Raw genomic sequence first — 22,498 nt, 5'->3', positions numbered from 1 at the left:
GCGTTTCTTTCCTTACTGAGCCCTAATTCAGAGCTTTAGGTTTTCTGTGATGGCGGGATGAACAGCATGCGCCCTAAGCGGCCCACAGTAACGTACTGAGCTTTTCAATTCGATTTGACGTATTAATCTCGGCCTTCAAAATATTTTCTCCAAACGCATCACAAATGATGGATTTTTGTTTTTCTCACACATAAGTTAAAGGTGCTCCCAGGCAGTTGTTTTAAGTAGGCCATTCTGTTTCTACTCAGCGGAAATTTGAAGCTCTTGTTTATTTGTAATGCTGAAAAACAAAACAAACACCCTGCACTCTTCGTGGTGCCCTTAAAAATGACCTGCAATCACATCTGCGACGCTTTCAAAGTCGTGTGATGCTATCGCAGTAAGTAAAATATTTCAGATCCGAAGCTTTAGTAGTACCATGTGAACTAAACCCGTACGACCAGAACCGGCACTAAAGTTCGCTTTAAAAATTGCGCCCACGGAGTGCATGCGGCACTGTTCTTAACAATCCTCCCGCAGCACGCGTCTAACCCACCGTGATATTCTGTAACCAGCTGAAGAAATGCGACAAGCTGTGGGCTCTTACGATTTTACCTTGCAACAGTGAGGACAAAAAATTTCTTGCGATGCCCCTGCGGTTAATGTGTGTTTCTTCAGCTGGTCACCACAGAATGAAATTGGAACCACTGCCCACCTAATGACCTGCGTGGAACACAGATGAGGGTGGGTGACGTGAAGGCGGAGGAATCAGGTGAACCCCGTAAGCTGTATGGAGATAAAAATAGAGATGGAAGAGAAGGTAAGAGAGTGGTATAAATGGAGGGAAGAATGGAAGATGAAAGTAGCCCCCATAGAAATGGGGGGGGGGGGGTGGAGATAGATCGACGGAAATACAGAAGAAAACAGAAAGTGTGGAGAGCCACTTGTGGGGTACAGAGGGGGAATGCGGATGGGGCGAGGGATATTTCAGGTGGATAAGGGGGAAGCATCGGCAATTGCGATATCACCAGGAAAGAGAGACAGAGCCGAGGGAAAGAATTGACGGCGTAAGGGGCAAAGCTTGATGGCAGTTCGCTGGGAAATACAACGTAGCAGAAGCGAAAGAGAGCGGAGAGGAACGTCACTAGAGCGGTCAGGTGGAGGGGGCGGCGTTCGATAGGGGTGGTGGAAATATCAAGGGAAATGATGCAGGAAGCGGAAGGAGGACGGTGATGGTGAGAGGACTAGAAGGGAGACCTAAGGATGGGTGTGTATAACCGGAGGGTGAAGAGTGGAAGGGATTGTGGAGTAGGAAGAGGGCAGGAAAGAAGGGACACGAATGAGATATTAAACAGAATTAACAAACGGCTTGGCTACTCCAACTGCGGAACATCAGGCAGCACGCAATCCTGCTGATAATGCGTAGTACGATCCGCCACAGGAAGTTTGTGCCTTTTCCGTCAACATGTAACACATGGTCGGATACAGAGCACGCACAGGGAATTCAGAGTACTGGTCCAGGTTTCTTAGGAAGCGTTGGGCTATCCCCCAGCGGAGATCTGTGCAACTGCATCGAGTATATTTGGCTTCTCTAGAATACCAATAGCAATGGCAGGGATGTGTTTGCCTAGGCCTACCGTTTGGCTTGGAGATCTTGCGACCCCAAGCTGCACCGCCGCTAGGTGCAAACAAGTACCTTCCCTGATAGGCGCCGGTATACGACGTTAAGCGTCAAAGTTCGGTGCAAGATTTGATGCCTTACGTTTAGCACTAGCGCTCCTCAATCTTCAAGTTGAGCTTTAAGATGTTACAGCCAACTCCACAGTAATTTACACATCCACCATGGTGTGTCAGTTGAAGTTGGCCCTCAGAGCTTGATTTTCGGCTGTAGTATACCTGCGTGAAGCTCCTCCAATTGCTGCGCCCAAGCCTTAGGGCAGGCGCGTTATAAACTGTAGACAACAGGATACCTCCCGAAGGAGGCTTCACAGAACGGGTTTTACGAGCCTCTAAGGAAATGGAGGAGGGAGAAGTGGTAGGGTAATAGCCTGGGGGAAGAGTACGCATAGGTTCCACTCGCGACGTGGTTCATATAAAGAAGCCCTATTGCATCGCTACACTAAATGACTGGGCCTCGCAGATCGGCGGTGTTAAAACCGGTAGTATACACGTGGGGCAGTCGGGTATATTTTAACACGAAAGTGTTTTATGCGGGTATGAACCAAGCTTTCGCTGACGTCATATCCGTCACGGAAATGATGCCAGGACACCTTTGCCGAAGCGATCCGCCAGCAGGACGTCGCTCGCCAGGTGCACCCACAAGACAGCCACCGACCCTCAAATCATGATCAGCTTCAATTTCGCTGCACATTTCACTTTCGTGTTTTACCAATTCCTATAACAGAGAAATCAACCACGTTTTTTTAGAGGAAAGCCCTATGAAATTGCAACCAATGCCAAGCCAGGGACAGATCGATGTGAGACTGGCCGGGGTCTTGTAAAGAAGTTTATAGTCAGTCCGCCGTAATAATTCTGAATGAGAATCAAACCATAAAACATTCATTCTAATGTTTGCAAGTGCGTTGCACTGAACTCAATAAAGTGTTTGGAGTGATTGAGTTTTTATTATTCAGAAGAAGATTGTGTAAGCACGCACGCATGGCGTACGGTGCATTATCGCGCACTGCACTGTTCCTGCTATTTTATTCGACAATGGCGTGCAAAAGGACAACAAAAGTCACGCGATGGCCGTCTATAAGGCGACTTAAATGCAGTTGTATTAAGCCGAGGTAGAGTATCCCAAGGACCAGATTTAAACCGCAATTTCGGAGGCGTCTAGAAGACGCCTTATACTCTGATTTACACGCAAAACAATTTTACTGTAATGTGTAATCTCTATTTTAAACCGTATTTTTCTCGATGTTTACAAAACCGGATTTAGATAGTCTAGAAAAAGGTTCAGCCAGCCGGGCATTAGCGGAGACATAAGACGTCATCACAACGGGGGATGTCTTTTCTGAGTCGTTAAGTAGCCTTTTTTTTTTTTCGTCTGGGATATACGCAGCATTACTGTTTGTAACCTTTTTGTGCTAGCTGGGCCACTGGCTCGTGTTCCTATAGCTTAGTCGGCTCGTAAAGCGAAGAAACGAGTTCCGTTGGGGGTTTTTGATACTCTATAACGTTAAAGTTTCTGGGGGACGAAGAGCTTCTCGCGGTAGTGCAAAAGGCCACGTACGCGGGTGGCCTTTTGCACTAAAGACATCAGCTATACGCTTCGATATTGTAACTTTTTACTCACGGGGTTAAATAGAAGGCCCATGGAAGGTGACGGTCAATTTAAAATATGAAGAAAAATTAGGTCTGGCTGCGGAGTAGCCTTGATGTTTTTGTAAAATAATATAATAAATCGCCTTGAATGTTTCAAGATGATATCCGAACCTTTAGAGTTCAGCATAGAGTCAGTGGTAAGAAACGTCATCAAGGTGCGCTTGTACAGGCAAGCTTTAAACGTTTTCTGCTTGGCGAAGCGCCGACTAAAAGAGCGCTGAGCTCGGAAAATGTACTAAGAACCAGTCCGGCTTGTTGGTTCATGTTAAATGTTTACAGCGCCGACACACGAAGGACGGAGAAGAATGTTACACCACAAGCTCTGTGTTGTAGCGTTCTTCTTCGTCCTTCGTGTTTCTGCGCTGTAAAAATTTGTCGGAAAATGTACGCGCGCGTGGTAATGCGATAGGTGAAATAGTGTGTGATGGTGTATAATGACTCAGCTTATATCGAACTGTGTAACTGCAAGCTTTGCGAGATGCTATTTGGCGTGACGTTGTTGACGCGGCTAAGTTGAAAGGGTAGTTTATGTGTTTAATGCCACGATTCGCCGAAGGAGCCTTACAACATTTCGCAAGGGATACCACCACAGATGAGGTAAAAAGAGCTATCAATGACAACAGCACCACAGATGAGGTAAAAAGAGCTATCAATGACAACAGCCCTGAAAGATCCCAGGCAGAAATAGTTTTTCCGCAGCGTATCTCCTAGAAAAAGTTTAAATATTACTTCCTGTAATGTGTGCAGAGTGTTTTGTTTAGCGTTATTTCAGAGTGGACTGTTTCAGACTTCATTTCTAGAGTCACAAACAGTTTGCATTACAAAATCAAAGGTCGACGCCAAGCTCAGGGAAATCTCGGCGTATCGCCCCATTATTCTGGCGCATGTCGACTATACTGTTTTGAAGAAAGTTTTGTCGTGTTGCCTGCAGACTGTCATTAAATACGTTGTGCAAACGCACCAAACGTGTGGAATAAAAGGGAGGGCCATAGCCACGAATGTTCACAGCGCCACAAGTGTGTTGGGATGTTGCGATAGACGTCAAGGCACCGTACCCATGCTGAGGAGTGTCCTCGTGAAACGATTCGATCAGGTATGGCACGAACTTCTTTTAACCATGTTATAACATGTTAACGTGGAATCTGTTATTCTTGACGGTGTAAGCAGGGTGTATATCGGGCGTACGACAAAGATTGTTCTCGGGAAAACAATCCGCACGGCCACTTCCTTTAAACGGTCGATATGTCAGGGTTGCCCCTTATTCCCTGGCTTTTATTTGCGCACTGTTAGGAGTTTAGCAGTCAAAGCATCAATGGCTTTCAACCAGTCGTGCAGGGTGCATGTTTTAAAGTCGATGGGAGAAGCGTAAGAGTTGCTGTGAACACGGTGAAGATAAGTACAGTGCCAGTGGCGTAAACAGGCAAAAATGTTTGTCTTTGGCATGGCCACTGGTAAAGGCACCGAGTGTGTTCGGGTGCATCAGCTGACAGACGATGCTAGCGATGTACCTTGGAGGGCCGTTAAGGATTTATGTAGACAGTGATCTTTCTTGGCGCAGGAATGCCGTCGAACTCTGCGAAACGGCTGACAAATGGACAGGCATTGGCTTTTCAACGTTTTCGAGTGCCTCAGTGTGTACCTCGTTTTGTGTGTGTAAACTGCGATACGTTCTTCGCGCACTGCGCAGTCCGCGTGAGAACATAAGCCTGTGCTTCGTGTGTTTGCTCTCTTTATTTGGGAGTCCGCATGGGAACAAGGGAGCCGCGCGAACCTGTTTCGGCGCGTGCGCCTCGGAGGCCTTTCCATCTCGCATTTCTTTCGCGATGAGTCCTGAATCGTTTCTTCTTTTTGCGTGGCGAGGATGATATTTTCTTGCACAGTGTGTGCCTGGTGATGTTATCTAAGGCGTTCCGTGGCTCTGTCGTTACGTGTCGTTTTCTTTTTTTCACTTGGATCTCCGTGGAGTGGAACTGCCAACCCTGATTTGACGAGCCCGCTTTAGGCTGGAGTACTTGCAGTTGTGACGCGGGAAAGACTGCACCACGACTTTACAAATACTTTGTTAGCTGTGCCGTTCTACAGATCAGTCTAAACCATTCGGTCCAGGACAGTATGTCATTGCGTTCGTTAAATGAACGTCGGTACCGCCATGGGTGACGATAATTTCTCTAAACTTCACGCTGGCGTGCTACTCGCAGAAACGCGGCAAAAAGAGAAGGGACTGTGCCCTGCATGGCGCGTTCAGTGTTTTCGCTGTAAAAATGCTAGACAATCGAACAGGTGTTTTTAGGTGCTGGGATGGGGCATTATTCTAGGATGTCCTTCACTTTCCAATAAAGGTTTCTCATCGACGCTTAAGCGATGACGTTTTTACCGGTACAAAGTGACAGCGCGGTACCATATGATCCTGTGATGGTTATGGTTCTGACCCTGCGAGAAGCATGGAAATCTTGAATGACCATTCCAAATATTCGAAAGAGTACTTTTACGAGCCTGTTCGACTGATTATTGAAGTCTGGAGGGCTTGGCCCCGTCATCCAGAATGGTTACTCATGATGGAAACACGAACACACCGGAAACGTTTTTGGCGGTTTTTCGGCTAGCCAAAAGTTTACCAGCCATTTTATTATTGTGGTGTTTCGTATGTTTGTTGTTCGTTGACGGTTACGTTATGTCGAAAAATGGCAAAAAAGTAAAAAAAGTGATTGACCAAGAGTACAGTGCCTGCCTCGCCTTCCCGAAGACCCTGGTTCGAATTCCACTCAACGTGAGATTTCCCGAATTTTTTTCTTAACTAATGCAGGTATGTTGGCGACACTGCAGACATTGATTGGGTTGTTTTTAGTTTTTAAAGGGACGCTAACGGCTGAATGAAATTTTGTTTTATCTGAAAGATCATAAGTTTCTCAGCCTTTTCGGCTATTGTTTGGCGATAAAGAATGCGTTATTTGCTGAGAAATAAGCAAAGCTGGAATTTCTCTCACCCGCCACCATTTCATTTTTTGTGACGTAGCCATTGCGTTACGAAGTGGGAGCGAGGTACGGGTGCGGTCTAGGCGCTTTCACGCTGGCCGCGGTAGCTTTTGCGCCTGCAAGCCATGGCCGAGGCCGACAACGTTTGTTTGGCCTAGCGGTCTGGCCTGAAGTGTTATTAATTCTCCCCGCCAGAACGAGAAATGCTTTCACCGCTCCAGTGGCCGCGGTGCCCGCCTGCGTGAAATAAATTGCCCGGACGCTCAGACGCGAAAGAGAGAAAAGGAGGAGTGCGAGTGGGAAAGGCGAAGGGCGCTTGGCTTTTCCGCCGTTGTGCACACTCCCCGCGCTCTGGGACCGCCCTGCCGGCGTTGAATATCGCCGGAGAAGTGTGCGCTCTGCGCTAGCCTCTGCTCGGGCACTTTCGTGAAGCGACAAGTGTATCAATCGGCGTGTTTTATTTCGCTCTCTGCGACGGCCGCGCTTTGGATTTAACGCTTAATCCTTCGTATTCTAGCGAAGTTACGAGTGCTTCAACCGTGCCTGTGTTGGATATTTCGCGTTCTCTTAGGTGAAGCGGCAACTGTTTGGATACGCAGTGTGCGCTCTACTGTATCCTCTCCTCATGCTCTTACGTGAAGTGCTTCAACCGTGCCTCTGTGCGTGATTTCGCGTTCTCGGGTGTTGGCCGGCGCTGTAGATTTCGAAGTGCCTCAACCGTTCGCCAGTCGATCCTCTCCTCATGCTCTTACGTGAAGTGCTTCAACCGTGCCTCTGTGCGTGATTTCGCGTTCTCGGGTGTTGGCCGGCGCTGTAGATTTCGAAGTGCCTCAACCGTTCGCCAGTCGCCGCGTAGTTGGAGCGGCTGTTTCTCAAACGTAGATCTACCGTTCACCCTACATGTGATCGGCTCAACCTTTGGCCCGGAAATAGCATTTTGTGCCCCGATGTTTTTCTGTGATAGCGCAAACGACCATGTTGCTTTCGTTCTTTTTTTTTCTTCACTAGCGTTCCGTGCTGACGAAACGGCAGTTGTAACTCGCTAAAGTTTCGGCAGGCGCAATGATAACTGGCCTGAGTCCTTCAATGATTTACTACTGCTCGGACGATTTCCTCAGTCAGACAGGATGACCCTTTGGTGTGCGCTTCCGTTGCTAAATGTGTTGTTCCAGGGTTCAAATCTTTTGTGAGCCCCCACCCCCCTTTTTCTTTGTCGCTGGCGACCGCTTAGGAAAGTGTCTGGTGTGCAAATTCAGTGTACAGCTGACCAATTGCAAAGCGTGGGTGTTATTAAGCTTGTCACAGAGCCTTTGAAGTGATGAGTATTGCATTCCTAATGACCAGTTTCCCAAAAGACGCTTCCAGAAGGAGCATATTTAAGCAGTTCTGCTCTCACTGTGTGAATTGCAAAACAGGTGAAAACAATGTGCTATGGTGGCTGTATTTGGCTTAAGAGTTAAGTGTACATTGCATGTGTTGCTGCGGACCAGCTTATTTATTTATTTATTTATGACATACTGCAGGCCCCACACAGGACCCAAGCAGGAATCACTCAAATATAAACAAACCGACAACACAGGGTAAAATACAGTAACTTGTAAAAACATACTGTCTCAATTTTCAATATGTTCAATCCCATCAATGCTGCAGACAACAGATACAGGCAGATTATTCCAGTCGGATATGGTGTGTGGGAAGAAGGAAAATTTGAAGACGTTTGTCTGGCGCTGCAGCATTGAGGCATAAATTGACACGGCTAAGACAGCAAAGATATTTAGACATGTCGATGATTACATGATTGTTACTAGGTCGGTGAAGCCAGAAGAAGTAAACCTTTTAGTCAAGACAGTTAAGAAAACATTTCTGGAGTGCTCTGACGGCTTGGAATTCACTCATAAATTACCAAATGATGGGTCCTTGCAGTTCCTCGATGTGTGTTTTAATTTCTGGGGAACACACGTGTGTTGGGCGTATCGGCCGCGGTCAAAAAAGGCAATTTTGGATTATCGTTCAGCGCATTCGAAGATAGTGAAAAGGGGTATTGGCGTTAGCTGTCTTCGCGGTGCCCTCGAGAAGTCTTGTCAGCACCAAGTCGCCGATAGTGTTCAGCACCAAGTTGCACGTTTGAAAGATGCCGGCTTCCCTCGGGAAGTAATAGCAGCAGTGGTTGAAAGCCTATTGCGTGACGTCAAGTCAAGGGCAAGATGAACCTCGCAAAGAAAGGAGGCCTGTAGTCGTCCCTTACGTGCACGATTTCTCCAACCGCCTTAAAAAGGTGGCGGGGAAATGTGGTGCCGACGTTGTGTTCTCCGCCCCAGAAAAACTAGCACGAATGTGCTCTGCTGTGAATGGCGAGAGGAAGGGTAACCGAAGAAGAGGCATGCCACGCTGTTTGTTGGTTGCAAACAAGGTGTTGTATACGAAGTGCCTCTATCTGGTGGAAAATGCTATATTGGGCAGACTGGTAGGTGCATAAATGACAGGCTCTGGGAGCACCGTACAGCTGTTCAAGCGCTCGCTGCGGGGGGCCATTTAGCTGACCATTGCCGCCGCTGCCGGTGCGTTCCACACTGTGTTCCAATTTACGAGAAGACAGTAACATTGTGCTGTTTTAAGGACCAAGCCAGCTGTGAATTGTTTGAAGCGTGGTGCATCATGAAAGCCGGTGAAAAGTGTGTAAGCACGGCATCTATTAGTTCATCAAAAAAAGAAATAGATTACCTGGATGCGAACTTGCCACGTGCGTAACAAAATGCACCACTTGACCTTGTCTTTTTTCTTTGTGCTTTAAGCATGTTCACGCATGCGCCCTTCCTGTATATCTTTTGATGTGTGTAGTAAAAATTTCAGTTGATGTCTAGCGCTAGTCCTGTGTGGTCTCTACTTTTGTCCCGTCTTTACCGCGCTACTTGACCATGTTTCCCCAGAAACGCCTGCAGGCGCTACTCACCTAGGAAAAGCTGCTGAATATGCATGCGCCATTGATCAAAGCATTTGAAAGCCGTCCTGCTTCGTGTTGATTGTGCTAATTTTCCTGTTTCCACTGGCTGCTTTATCTGTATGTCACTAGCTAGGTACAGTACTACAGTCTCTAGTGCACCCACATGCATGTATTTTTGTGGCTGTGTTTCTAGGCGAGGCAAAACATTCCCACGAAATCGACATTGCAAGAAAGCCTGGGATGAGGCATCATATTTTATGTTTACTGGCTGATGTTTGTGTCTTTTAAAATGCTCATAACCAGGAAAAGTTCTTGCACACACTCATTTTAAACTTGCATAACCCTGCATCAGTGTTTGCTTCAGAAGAACACTTCGACTAGTTCCACCAGTCTTGTCTTGCCATTCGCAATCGGTGATGCCACAAGTTGTCTGCAGAACAATGTACAGGGCAGCCGTGCCTGTTTTCACGACGCTTTGCGAATTTCCATGCACTAATAAAGTACTGCTGCTGCAAGTCGCATATTATTTGTATTCACAGCACTGCAATTACCGATGCTGGCCAACTTGCTTTTGCACTTTAGTGTCTCTTTAGGCGTCTATAGTGTACCGTAAAACCATTAGGTCCCTCCTGGGCAGATGTACTGAACTATGCTCCTGTGCTATGTCGCTTGTGCATCCCAGTAGATTTACTTCCTCATTCTCTTTTTAAGCATAGCAGCAATTTTTGAGGTGCAAAAAGTGTCGAAACATGAAAAAGTTCAGTGTAGTTTTTTGTGCTTAAAATGAGAGCTACTGTATTGACTCTCATAATGAACCCTCCCCCCACTTTTCTTGTTGAGAATTTACTTTTTTGTCACTGAATAAAAAATGCAGCGGGAATATGTCTTATTTTAAGCATGGTTGCTGATGCTGTAGGCGATCACAGTAACGTGATATCGTGCTACAGTACGCGCAGAAATGCTAAAAATGCATTCCAAGAAAAAGAAATCTCATCCGTAGCCGGAGACGTGAGCGCGAATGCCGCGGCTTACAATTTAAAAATTGCGCGTTTGCGGTGCGCCACCTGTTGAATGCAAAACAAACCTTGCGCCATAAAAACGTTGCGGTGTGCGAAGTTCGAACAAAGCACCAAACGTACTCCGCACTCCTTCCCTGCTATTTGATGTTTAGGCTGGTTCTGCCCAACGTTACTAGATTATCTATCTAGTAATGTTGGGTTCTGCCGGCGTGCGAACAAAGCAGTAAACGTACTCCGCACTCCTCTGCTCTTGTTTAGGGCTCATTCGCCACCAGCAGCATCAGTGGCGTAGAGTTTGCTGCAATTTTACGGTTTTTTTCTAGTTCGACGGCGAAGTAGCAGTTAATTTCTTCAGCCGTTGTGACATGCGCGGGCGCGACCAACCTTTCGAGTTAGACTGCAAAGCCAGCGTCGATAACGTGGACGTGCTTCGTGCGGGGATGCGTACGCATGGCTGACTACTACGGCGAGGCAACCGTGCGTCGTGGATCGTCGACTGGGAGCCCCCAACCCAACGAGGTACCATAGATGCTCTTCGGCAGTGTCTTTATTTATTGTGGCAAGGTCCTCGGAGGCGTTGCCAAATCACCCCCCTACCCGACCTAGTAAAATCAAGACAGACTGATCAGTTGCAGTTGCAAAGCTACACCAGCGAGTTTTTTTTTTTTTTTTCTTTTGGGCTACGCATTTATTACAGTAGCGGTGGCTTAAAAATCTGGTTACTACTGATCACACTTGCTTCCGTCACGCTGAACAACGCCACTGGTCAATCATCGATGCCGCCGTCTTTCACGCTCAATTTCAAAGGGTTGGTTGGTTGGTTGGAACCAAAAATCAGTGGCGCGTACCCACTCTGGGGGATTGGCCAAGTCAGATTGGGGAAACTGGTCAAGAATTCAAACTAAGGGTAAAATAGAGCTGTGGACTGTGAGGGAAGTGATGTTGGCAATTTTGAGGGGAAAAAAAAAACTATAACATACTGAAGTAAAAACGATACTACACGTGCCAGAGAAAGAAAGTACGAAGTGTCTTTTAACAGGGTAGGCGACCGGATTGTGAAATAAAAGCGTGAAGGGCGCGACAAACATCCCCGTGGCAGAAACCTAAACCCGATGCCCCAAATGACAGTAAATTCGATACAGACAAGGAAAGACCCAGGCGCCGGAGGGGAACCTCCAGGAATCGATTTCGGATAGAGGAGAACCGCCGGCAAGACAGCAAGAAATGTTCGATTGTCTCCTCCTCTTGACAAAACTCGCATAGGGCCGAAGGCGCTATGCGTGCACGGTGAAGGTAGAAATTCAAATTGGGCACTCGGCAGCGAAAGCTGGTCAATGTGACCTCGCACAATCGTGACTGCACAACATCACTCTTCCACGCATACCGGAGGTGCTCAATTTCGGGGCATCCAGAGATACTGTCTGGGTGCAGGCTGTCCAACGAGCTATACCTGCGAAACCGGGATGCAACAACTTGGGCTATGGGGGGCACAGCATCAACCAGCGGTCCATTCAATGCCACACCCGCCAGATAATCAGCGGTTTCATTAAGGTGGATACCCCTGTGTCCTGGAACCCAGACCAGGCGGATTTCTTTTACATAGGGTGGTAGGAGCATCGAGAGCGTTCGGCTTAGAGGGGTAAATCTTGGATTAGATAGGGTGGAGCAGACTGAAAGCGAGTCCGTCACAATAATAACTTTCGAATTGTCTTCATTGAGTTTTCTAATAGCAAGGGCAATCGCCAAAAATTCTGCCAAGAATATTGTTGTGAAATTGGGTAGCCGCAAAGAAAATGCCCAGTCAAGTGCAGGTGAAAAGATACCAATACCAGCCTTTCTTTCCTGAACATACGCATCTGTGGCTACAACCACATGGGTTGGAAACTTCTCTAAATGGGTGATTAGAAGACCAGCTATAGTCTTCTCCGGCAGATATTTGGAATTGGAGGGGAAAATATTATCAAAATCAATTTCCACCATCGCATTTCGAGGTTCGAAGGAAGAAATCGAGAGAATGTTGACGTTTAATGGGGCTAATAGAGACTGTACAAACACCACCTGCGGGCGTTTGTACCTGGGCCATGGCTGAGCGAAAAAAGGCGTTGGGGAGTGAACGAAGACCATTTGCGACCTTGAAATAGGCAATTCCATTACGCGAAGGTATGCCTCTACTGTCAACACTTTGAATCGGGGAATCAGGGGAAGGATGCGAGCCTCCCAGTACAATACCCGAATAGGGACGTACTTCGGTAAACCCAAACACAAGCGCAAAGCTTGTCGTTCTAGTGTAACCAATGGACGTAGCTTATAAAACGGATAACTTGAAAAAAGGATGGATCCGAATTCTAGAATAGGTCGAACGTATAGGCGGTAGAGCATGAGGAGAATGTCTCTACGCATACCCGACTTCTTGTTGCAAAATCTTTTTAACAGTGAAACCGCCCTCCCCGCTTTGGCTGCAGTATAATCAATATGAGGACGCCAGTTTAGATTGCTCTCATATATCACACCTAGATATTTCAGGGAAGTAACTTGTGGAATTATTTTCTGTTGGTATGTCAGACAAATGGAAACAGGGTCTTGAACCGGGAATGCCAGGAGGGCACACTTTCCGACGTTTAAGGATAGGCAGAGCCCGTCTAGCCACGATCCTAAGATCGAGAGGTACAGCTGCAGGGACTGGTGCAAAGAATGTATATTCCTTGACGATGCGAAAAAGGCTAAATCATCAGCATACAAATATGATTGAATTCCCGCAATAACGGGCACCTCGCTCAGCAACACATTAAATAACACCGGAGACAGGACGGATCCCTGTGGTAGGCCTCGCGATTGACTGTAACTCGAGGAGGTGACTCCGTGCTGGGCAATAAAGAATTTGCGGCCTGTTAAAAACAACCTGACCCAGGAAATAATATATTCCGGGAAAGATAAGCACACCATCTTTTCTAAAAGTATGCCATGTTCAACGCAATCGTACGCTTTGGCCACATCCAATGTCACCAGTGCTGCGACCTCTTTAGAACGTCGAGCCAGATGAAGGCGGCTCTCTAGGTCTATGTGCGCCGACCATATCGAACAGCCTGGCCTAAATCCCACCTGCCGAGGGCTCAATATGTTAGAACTGGGTAAAAACTTCTCAATTCTGGCCAATAAAATTCTTTCAATAATTTTGACAAGGTTAGACGTTAAGCTTATCGGTCTTATGTTGTCCAGTGCATATCCTAATCCGGGTTTCTTAGGCAAGGGGATAATTTTAGACAGCCGCCAATCCAAAGGGATCCAGGAGGCACCCAAAGAGTGGTTGACAATATGCAGGAGGTCTTTGGGTGACTCACTGAACAACACCTTTATCATTTGAACTGTAATTCCATCTGGGCCTGGTGCTGCATCAGGTACACGCTGCAACACGTCATATAACTCACCCCTTGTAACCTCCTCAAAATTTACAGCCGAGCTCAGTAAAGGAGAGTCAGTCACCTGGGGGGCCAGTACAGAATATTCAGATGTGAACCGAGCCTGCAGTCCTAAAGCCAATTTTTCAAGAAGAATTTTTAAGGCAGTTGGCGTGTGAATGAAGGAGTCAAGGTTTGATGCAGTAACGCCGTTTTTCCTTATCCGCAAGAAGCTGAAGAGCGCCCGCCTATTACAAGCTTCTGAGAGAATAGAGAATCGGTTTGTGTTGTACATCTCTTTTGCCCGTGAAACTGTGCGTTTAAACACAGCGCGAAAATACTTAAAGTTGCTCCAATTACTAGGACACTGATTATACCGCAATTTTTTCCATGCTGCTTTTCTTCGACGGTAGTCCCTCGTACATTCATCATTCCACCATGGACTGCAAGGCTTCCCTTGCACCGAAGTAATAGGAAATTTAGCTCGCGTGGCGGAATCCTGTATCAATGATACTAGCTCCTTGGCGCGACATTCATTATCTTGAGTGGGTATCGAAGGCAGGGCTGAACGCATAAGGTTTCCAAACCGAGGCATATTTACAAAGGAGCGTGCCCTGCGGATAACGTTTTTCCTTCGTATGTTCTCTTGGCCGAGGTGAAAGAACATATAACTTAAATTACATTACATTGAGTTGGGCTGGGATTTTTTTACCACGATTTGAAGCACCCGTGCAAAAACAATCCGCATTTCACTTCATGTTTAAATTAATTTATTTTTCCTTACGTAAGATTAAACAATATCAGAATAATGTGTGATGTAATTCTAATTCACAAACAAATAACGCTTCATAGTATGGTCCGAGCAAAAAGAGTCAAGCATGTGTGTCATGCTTTTAACATTTTCACAGATGAATGATTTTTAGCCAATTATCTCCTGCCCCCTTCGGTCTATAAAGGGGCACCCCTTGCTGAGGAGGAAAAAAAGACCAACTGAAAATGCTTTAAAAGAGGCTTTAAACGTGTCGTGTTATTACGTGTTCAGTGGATTTAAACGTAACCGAAATGTGGGAAGGATATAACTGTCCTATTTTGGAGAGAATTGTGTTATATGCAAGAGCATAACATGCAACTGTTCCGCTTCGATTTCGTGAGCGATTGAGCAAGTTTTTTTTTTTTTTTTTGCTTGGTGCCAACACAAATTTTTCTAAAACGCCATTTTTCATACATGGGAAAATTAAGTGAAAGGCGAGTGCTAAACCTGTACAATTTCTTATTCCGCGAAGTAGATCAGAACATGACTTGGAGGCACATCTTTAATACAGTATGCGCATCACCTTGGAACTTCAGCATTTCTTAGTTGTCTGATTGTGAAACTTGTCAGATGAAGTGGGTAATTGAAGTCAAAAAAACATTTGCAGGTTACAGATTGCATATCTGGTTCTCAATAATATTCTCACAACTAAAATAATTCATAATATTACCGTTTAACACGTTTGTGTTTCATAAAATTGTAATTTAAGTAAAAAAATATATTGCAGGTTAGTCATTGTATATCAAGCTTTAAATAATATTTTGAGAATTGAGATCATTTGGGATATTCTCTTTTTACAGGTTTGTGTTCCACGAGGAGTGAAGGTGTCAGCACAGAAGCTTGAACGAAACTGCCGGAAAGCATTCTACTACTGCTAAGCATTTGTAGATGTCAAAATTAGGAAGTCACAAAAGCAACTCAGCAGAACGACCCATTCCTCAACTGGCCAGTCTCGCCGACTGCTGTCATCAAGCTGCATGAGGTGCTCAACCACGGGCTCGACTGCGCCGATGGGCTTCGCCTTCTAAAACCCACATCGGACAAAAGTGACGCATTCTTCCGCTACTTTCAAGATGATACGACCCCAGCAGCCGCACTAGCTCCTCATAAAACGAAGCTGGCAAGGCAGGAGGACGGTGAAAGCCTGCTCGCTAGCAGCGCTGTAAATCCCCCAGTCAGCACCGTCTACCACTGGTTCTGCGGGTGGCGGAGAGGGCAGTATGGCGACGAAGGAGTGAGCCCCCTCACTAAGCTGGACAGAAGAGCACCAAATCACGTTGAACATTGTCAGTAGCTATGTACCCCAGCACACTCCATATATTGCTACTTTTATGTGACCTGTGCCAACGTTTATGCAAACATGGTATCTCTCTCAGTTTAATTTTCAGCTTCAAGCAAGCTATCATGCAGTGTAGACGGAAAGGTATCGCATAAACTCTGTTTTGCAGTGTTGAATTCTCTAATTCGGGAGAAAGGCAGCAATGAGCACATGCACAGCCACGGCGCACTTAACTAGACTTGTCTGATGCACCTGTCCTAATGAAGATGGCACAGCCTGACTGAAAGCCTGTGCTTGTAAAACTACTTTTAAATTATGGCCCAGACGTTCATATGTCTCAGTACATACCTTCGCTCTACTATTTTTGTTCCACTTAGAAGGAATAAATGGGCGTGTGGTATTCGCCACAACAGTGCAGCTCATAATACATCTTTATACGTGGCACAGCTAACAGCAGCCTGGCGTGGGAGCAATGCGCAATTTGAATCAAATTCAATGTGAAGTGAATTTTCACTATTCACATTTGAAAATAATTCATTTGCAGTAATCTTTTACCATTTACATTCGAATATATGTAATTTTCGGTTGGTTTCTACTATTTGTATTTGAGAATATTCGATCTGATTCACAGTCAGTTTTCACTATTCCTAACTGTTTACAGCATGTCTGGAGGGGGCATTCAGGAAGCTTGACTGGGAAAGCAAACACAGGACAACTCCCAAGAAGCCAGCACCAGCACACCCACAGGGCAAGGCCAACCGGTGGCAGCAGAGCCTGAACAGCAGCAGCTGCCTATGGATACCGAGCCACAGCTGGAGGCCCAGGGCTCAACTGGAAGCAGTCACCAACGTGAAGTGTTGAGGTGTGGCTTGTGCTTGTGCATTTATTTTAGCAAAGCCTAATAATTGTGACCCTTACTCCAGTTACTGGACACCTAGGTAGCAACTAGACACCTGAACAAGATCTGTTTCTCAGCAACACACTCCACTTTTGGAAAGAGCTACCTATTTTATAACCACGTGCATGCATTTTTTCAGGGGTCTCTTGTAGTAAAATTTATTTTTACGAAGGTACAATTGCAGGAGCTAAGTAGAAGAAGGCTACAGGATGCCAAAAAAGACACTCCAAAAATTAAGGCAATCCAACATGACTGCGTAGCATCATAGCAGAAGCAAGACGAACAAGTTTTTCCAATGCATGTAAAGGGGAGCAAGAATGAAGTAGTATTCATATGTCACAGCTAGTGTGAAATTTTGTATGCTGGCTGTCGTATGTCTTCCGAGGCCCTTTCTGACATAGGGAGGGTGCTAAGAGGAGGAGGAATAAACTTTCATTGAACAGCACTGTGCTGGTGTTAGGGGCCCCCACCAGGTGGGACAGTCTTCAGCCCAGCTTAAAAGAAGTGGTGTTAAACAGACTCTGCCAGGATCCAATCTCATACCATTAGATACATAGTCAGTTGCACAGTGAAAGTTTTTGAGATGTAAAATTTTACATTCTGGTCTTAATGTTTTTCTGTGTGTTTCGCTGAATAGTCCTTGTATGCCACTAAGGCCCTGTGAATAAAAAGGTGCCTTGCGAAAGCGCTAGGTCAGGGGCTCTCAAGTAAGGCTTTGAGGAACCCTGGGATTTTGAAGAGGCGTTGCTTGGGTTCTGTGAGACTAAAGTGGCTATGGTGTTGTGCTGCTGAGCCCAAGGACATGGGTTCGATACCGGCTGCGGTAGCAATTTTCCTGATAGAAGTGAAAAGCGAAAGCGTCTGTGTGTTGAGATTTCGGCGCACATTAACTCTTCCTAGCTGTTCCTAGGTGACCAAAATTAAACCCCAGCTGTCTCCACTACAGCGCGCCTCATAAGCAAGGTGTAGTTTCGGTACTTTAAACCTCGCAGTCAATCAATCAATCAGTCATTATTATGTAACTGAACATGGCACTAAACAAAGCTTTTTCTTGTGTTTTATTTTAGTTCAATGAATGCATTAATGTTTGTGAAACTAATCTGTAAATACCTGCGTAGTATTCTCTGGTCCAAACTGGTTATCTAAGCTTGGCAGGGGAAGGTGAGTTCTGTGAACATTTTTCTGCCCTAATGGGTTTCCCGGTAGGCCCATAGTTGAATACCTACGAAACACCCTTATTACTTCAGCAGTGCAAAGAAGACAATAGTAAAGATAGGAGATGCAACAAATTTTGAGTAAATCTGTGGTATATCCTGAACAAATTTTTCGTAGGACACTGCGGAGCTGCAGAAGATCTACGAGGAGTGGTGGCGCCAGCCTTCCCTAGCTGCTGGCAACCCATATTATGCCACTGCCCTTCAGCAGCTGCTGTTGCAGATGCACAAGATCAGAAAGGAGCCCCAGGAAGGAGCCTGCCCATGAAGGCAGGCTTCACCAGCGCCCGGAGGTGCGGCTGTACCGTCAAGGTCCAGCCCACAAGCATTGCCAGGCGTCGCCCTGGGGTCAACCGGGGACCAGGTAGAGTGCCTGCTGGCCAAGAGCTCGGCTAGCAAGAAGGTCAAGCGGTCCTCACGCCCTGAACCTCAGCGTCAGAGATGGGGTGCCGCACGCCAAAGCTCTCGGACTACAGAAGGGACAGAAGGCACCTAATAGGGTGCCCCTTGTGTGGGCCTCTTCATTTAGGGTTATGTTTTCTCCGGAGGTGTGTGAATGGCACTACAAGTCGTAAATGAATAGTGAAAACTCACGGGAAATCAACTCCAATATTTTTAAATGCACATGTCTCGGCATTAAAGGCCAACTGCACTCAAATTTTTCTTTGTCCAAATAAGCAGTCTAAGCTATTAAAATCACCTTGGCGAAATCCTGAGCTTCGCAAGCACACTGCACACTAGGTACCATCGTTCAAAGTAGCTCCATGCAGACGACGTTTGCACCTGGTGGAGAGTTGCCGAAACAAGTTCCGAGCTGCCTGTGACGGAGGTTGGGGAACCTGTCCCGTGAAGCTCGCAATTCTCCGGCGACTTGCAGGGTGCTCCGCCAGGTGCAGGGATGTGCTCGCCCGGGGTTTCTCTGCTACACCAGCGCCGACGCCATCACAGGTTTAAACTAACCGCATAGGCAGGCATATCCGCCATTTTTTTTTTTTTTCAATGTAAAAAAAAAAAAGAAAGAAAGATGAGAAGCCTACAAACTATTCACGCGCTTGCGAATGTCTTGGTGTTAGCAAACCTCTTTTTACTTAAAAATAAAATTTTTACTCAAAGATAAAAATAGCGCGAAATGAGCACATGCCTTACATTTGTCATTCCTATTGCATTTACCACAGAAAAAAAAAGATATTTTATAACTTTTTGGCCGCTTGCATCCCGCGTCCAATATGGGCCATATTTGGGCTGGCCCAACGCCACCTCTATCCTTTAGACCTTTTCAAAAGTTTGACGACCTAAATAGAGTTGTTGTACACGCGGCTATAAACGCTTGTGTGACTTTTGCCTCACTCGCTAAGTGAGCCAAAATCAGCCTTTCTCTAAGTAACAAATACATCAGCACAAATATCGGCCGTCGTCTTCGTCAAGTGCGAAAACTAACGAAACTTCTCTCCTAAATAATAGACTAGATTTTTAACAGTTCAATTCCCAAGTGAAGTATTTACTTTGAGCGTTAGATTTAGTTTATTTGAAAGTAAAATGTTTTCAGCAGCACCTGTCTCTGGTTAAAGTAGAAAACAGTGGCAGATAGGAAATGTTTTCGTGCTTTAGTGCATCATTTAGCTGTGGAAGCTGGCTTATCGTTTAAGATCCGTTTTATAATTCGTTTCCCGATGGGCAGCAAAGCAAAATATACTGGGTTGATATTCACGAAGCTGTTTGCACATAATGTATGGTAAAAATAGTGATCGATCGCAGCCCGCGTGCGGTTTGTTCCCTTCAAAGAGAGAGACGTGATAGCTGAAGCGTCGGCTATAACAAAAGCTCCGTTTCGAAATCGTACGGGCAAGTAGCGTTGTAAATCAGGGTCCGCTTTTTTAGTAAAATATGCTGTTGGGCTAGTTGGTTCATTGCTTAAGGAAAATCGAGCGCTACAAACGAGGACAGAAAAAACGAAGAACGACGAGACAGATGCGCTACTAACAACTGATTTATTCCAAGGAAAGACAGCGATATAAGTAGCTTGTCTACAAATGCACAAACATACACAAAGGATAATAGATCTGAAAAAGATACTATAAAAACAAAATAGCCACAGCTGAAGACAACAATCACACCTTTTTATCGCATGTTGTCTAGGATTCGGTACTCCTTCGAAAACAGGGATAGCGATGCTTCACTGATACAGCCTGCGCTGTTTTTTTTTTTTTTTTTTTGATAAAATACGCTTCGCGCAGTTCTTGCGCCACGGTGTCACGACTCTTTCCGATAATGATTGTCTCTGTCAGTCTCGGAAGGCATCCTTTGCCACACTCGCGGTAGTGATGAGGCAAATTGCGACCCGGTGCCATTATTCATGGAAAGATCATGTTCCCTGAGTCGGTCATTTACGCATCGGCTGGTTTGTCTGATGTACACCTTACCGCAGAAGCAGTCATCGAAGTATCTCGGGAACACCTTGGGTATCGGCTAAAATAATTCCAATGCCTTGTTTTAAATTGCTTCCATTGTAGTATTTGCAGTCGTGACTGAAATAGATGCTCCCATAGCGGTACCGAAAACTTGCCTGTAGAATTCGCTTTTGTGCGAGAAGCAAGTGTTAGACAGGCAAAACCCTAGCAAGGTGCAGAGCTCAGTGACATCGAACGGCGTGCGATACACTAATGTCATGTCCTTGTGGAGGAACTGCCTGGAAATGGAGCCCTTGCTCGTGTCTTCAGAAAACGTGGTGTGCAGATCGCGCATGTGCAAGCAAGCAAGCTCAAGGGTGACTTGCTTAACATAAAGGATCCTCCCTCGGCAACGTTTCCCTGGTGTGGTCTACAAAATCCCATGCGCCGACTGCGAATCGGTATACATTGGTGAAAGCGGAAATTTCTGCCGGCGTCTTAAACAGCACAAAAATGGCGTCACCAAGGGCCACACCGTGACGAATGCATTTGCAGAGCATGCCGAGAAGATGGGCCACAAGATAGAGTGGGACCACGCGCGCATCATAGCCACGGAGTGGAGTGGATAAACTTTATTGAGACGAGCTTCAGGTGCCCGCCAGGTGGGGGGCCTCCTGTAGTCCGGGAAGCCCTGGTCCGCGCTGGCTGCCCTAGCCCTCTCCACCAGGATACGCTGGACTGAGAGGTCGGAGCTGGCCAGCTGGTCCGCCCACTGCTCGTACGTTGGGTGAGGATTTGGGGTAAGAGATGGGGTTTTCTGACACTCCCATACCATGTGGTACAGGGTGCCTGGTTGGTGACAGAAATTACACGTTGAGTAGTAGAGGGTGGGGTACATGGCATGGAGGAAAGGCAGTCGCCTGTGCTCTGGATAAATGGGGATGTGGTGGCGGGAAGCGTCGTCGTTCGTGGCGGTAATGGGCGAGGATGTCCGCGTATGAATTCAGAGTAGCGGGCTTGGGAGAGCGAAGGGGCTGCGTGACTTCGCCTTCTTGAGAAACGGCCCGGTGTGTATGAACGCGGGCAGCGGCGTGTGCCGCCTCGTTCCCCTCGAAGGACTCATGTCCGGGGGTCCAGATGATGTGCATTTCCGGGAGCTGGTGCACACTTTGCAGAATTTTTAAGGCCGTGGGTGTTATTCGACCTAGCAGGAAGTTGCGGCAGGCGGATTATAGTGAAGTAGTCGTTTCCAGTGGTGGCGGCTAGAGCGATGGCAAGTCCTTCTGCTGCCTCAATAGATGTCGTGTGTACTGTAGCGGCTGTCAGTTCTGCACTGTTGGCTCCGGTGACACTCACGGCATGTTCCGGTTGTTGGTGGTATGGAGAGGCATCCGTGTAACGAGTACAGGGAGAGTTGGGGAAGCGTTTTCTAAGGGCTCGTATCCGGGCTTCTCGGCGTGCCTTGTTATAGATGGGGTGCATATTTCTGGGAATGGGTGCGATTGTGATGTACTGTCGGATGTTTAGAGGGATGCATTGCCTCTGTTCGCATTTTGGGGGAGGCCTGTAGCCGAGCCGGGTAAGTGTAGCCCTGCCGGTTGGCGTGAGCTTAAAGGGACACTGAAGTGATATGTAAACATTGCGGGATTACTAGCGCAAATTGTAGTCCGGAGTCCCCAGGCCATGTTTCGACCACTCTAGGCGCGTTTACGCGATTTTATTTAGTAGAAAAACTAATTCGAAAATGCTGTCCTCCTCTCTTTACGCTCGCCCATTTTCTGTGGCGTTTTCGTGTGACGTCAGGAGGGGATGAGCTGGCAATTGGCTGCGCTACTGCATGGCTCCCCGGCCTTCAGAGTCAGTCGGCCCAGCGTTTCGTCCGCCGGCCGCCGGCGGGTCGTCGCAATCAAGGAGGTTAAAAAAATTGCTTGGTCCCAATTCGTTCGCTTAGTTGAAACGAAGCCAGGACACGTTTGTGAATGGCAGAATGTGCCTTTCTTTACTTGGTTTGTTTGTACACTGTATCTAGCTCCAAGTCAAGGTTGCTTCACACAAGCGCTGCACAAGCGCACATGCGACGCTTCGCTGACTGGTACGCCAGTAGGAAAATATAAGGCCTCTTGAAGGCGGGAGAAGAGTCAGCGAAGTCAATATAGGTACTAAGGAAATAAAATCAACTGATATTTTTACCGTACAGCGTAAAACTAGGGCGCGGGAAGCACTTTTTTGCACTGGGCGAACAAGCACAGCGATCAGCAGCACGACTACACATCTG

General features: G+C 46.6%; 1 protein-coding gene across 1 annotated transcript; it reads left to right on the top strand.

Moving 5' to 3' along the window:
• Positions 1–787: 787 nt before the first annotated feature.
• On the top strand, positions 788–22,137 carry LOC144148297 (uncharacterized). The gene is made up of 4 exons (XM_077679854.1): positions 788–799; positions 15,347–15,731; positions 16,386–16,573; positions 17,955–22,137. Exons 1-4 carry the CDS (start codon positions 788–790, stop codon positions 18,102–18,104), a joined length of 735 nt encoding a protein of 244 aa, XP_077535980.1. The 3' UTR covers positions 18,105–22,137.
• Positions 22,138–22,498: the final 361 nt, after the last annotated feature.

Source organism: Haemaphysalis longicornis, unplaced genomic scaffold (genome assembly GCF_048455015.1).
Source record: "Haemaphysalis longicornis isolate Haplotype H1 unplaced genomic scaffold, Haemaphysalis longicornis Haplotype H1 scaffold_8, whole genome shotgun sequence".
NCBI classification, from domain to species: Eukaryota; Metazoa; Arthropoda; class Arachnida; order Ixodida; family Ixodidae; genus Haemaphysalis; species Haemaphysalis longicornis.
The sequence above is the reverse complement of the archived record's forward strand: the minus strand, read 5'-3'. Positions and strand labels throughout refer to the sequence as shown.

What these genes read in the sequence shown, in the direction of transcription:
- LOC144148297 (XM_077679854.1), top strand. An exon ending in ACCAAATCACGTTGAACATT is followed by an intron (nt 15,732 to 16,385) that starts GTCAGTAGCTAT and finishes AACTGTTTACAG; the next exon opens with CATGTCTGGAGGGGGCATTC. An exon ending in AACTGGAAGCAGTCACCAAC is followed by an intron (nt 16,574 to 17,954) that starts GTGAAGTGTTGA and finishes AATTTTTCGTAG; the next exon opens with GACACTGCGGAGCTGCAGAA.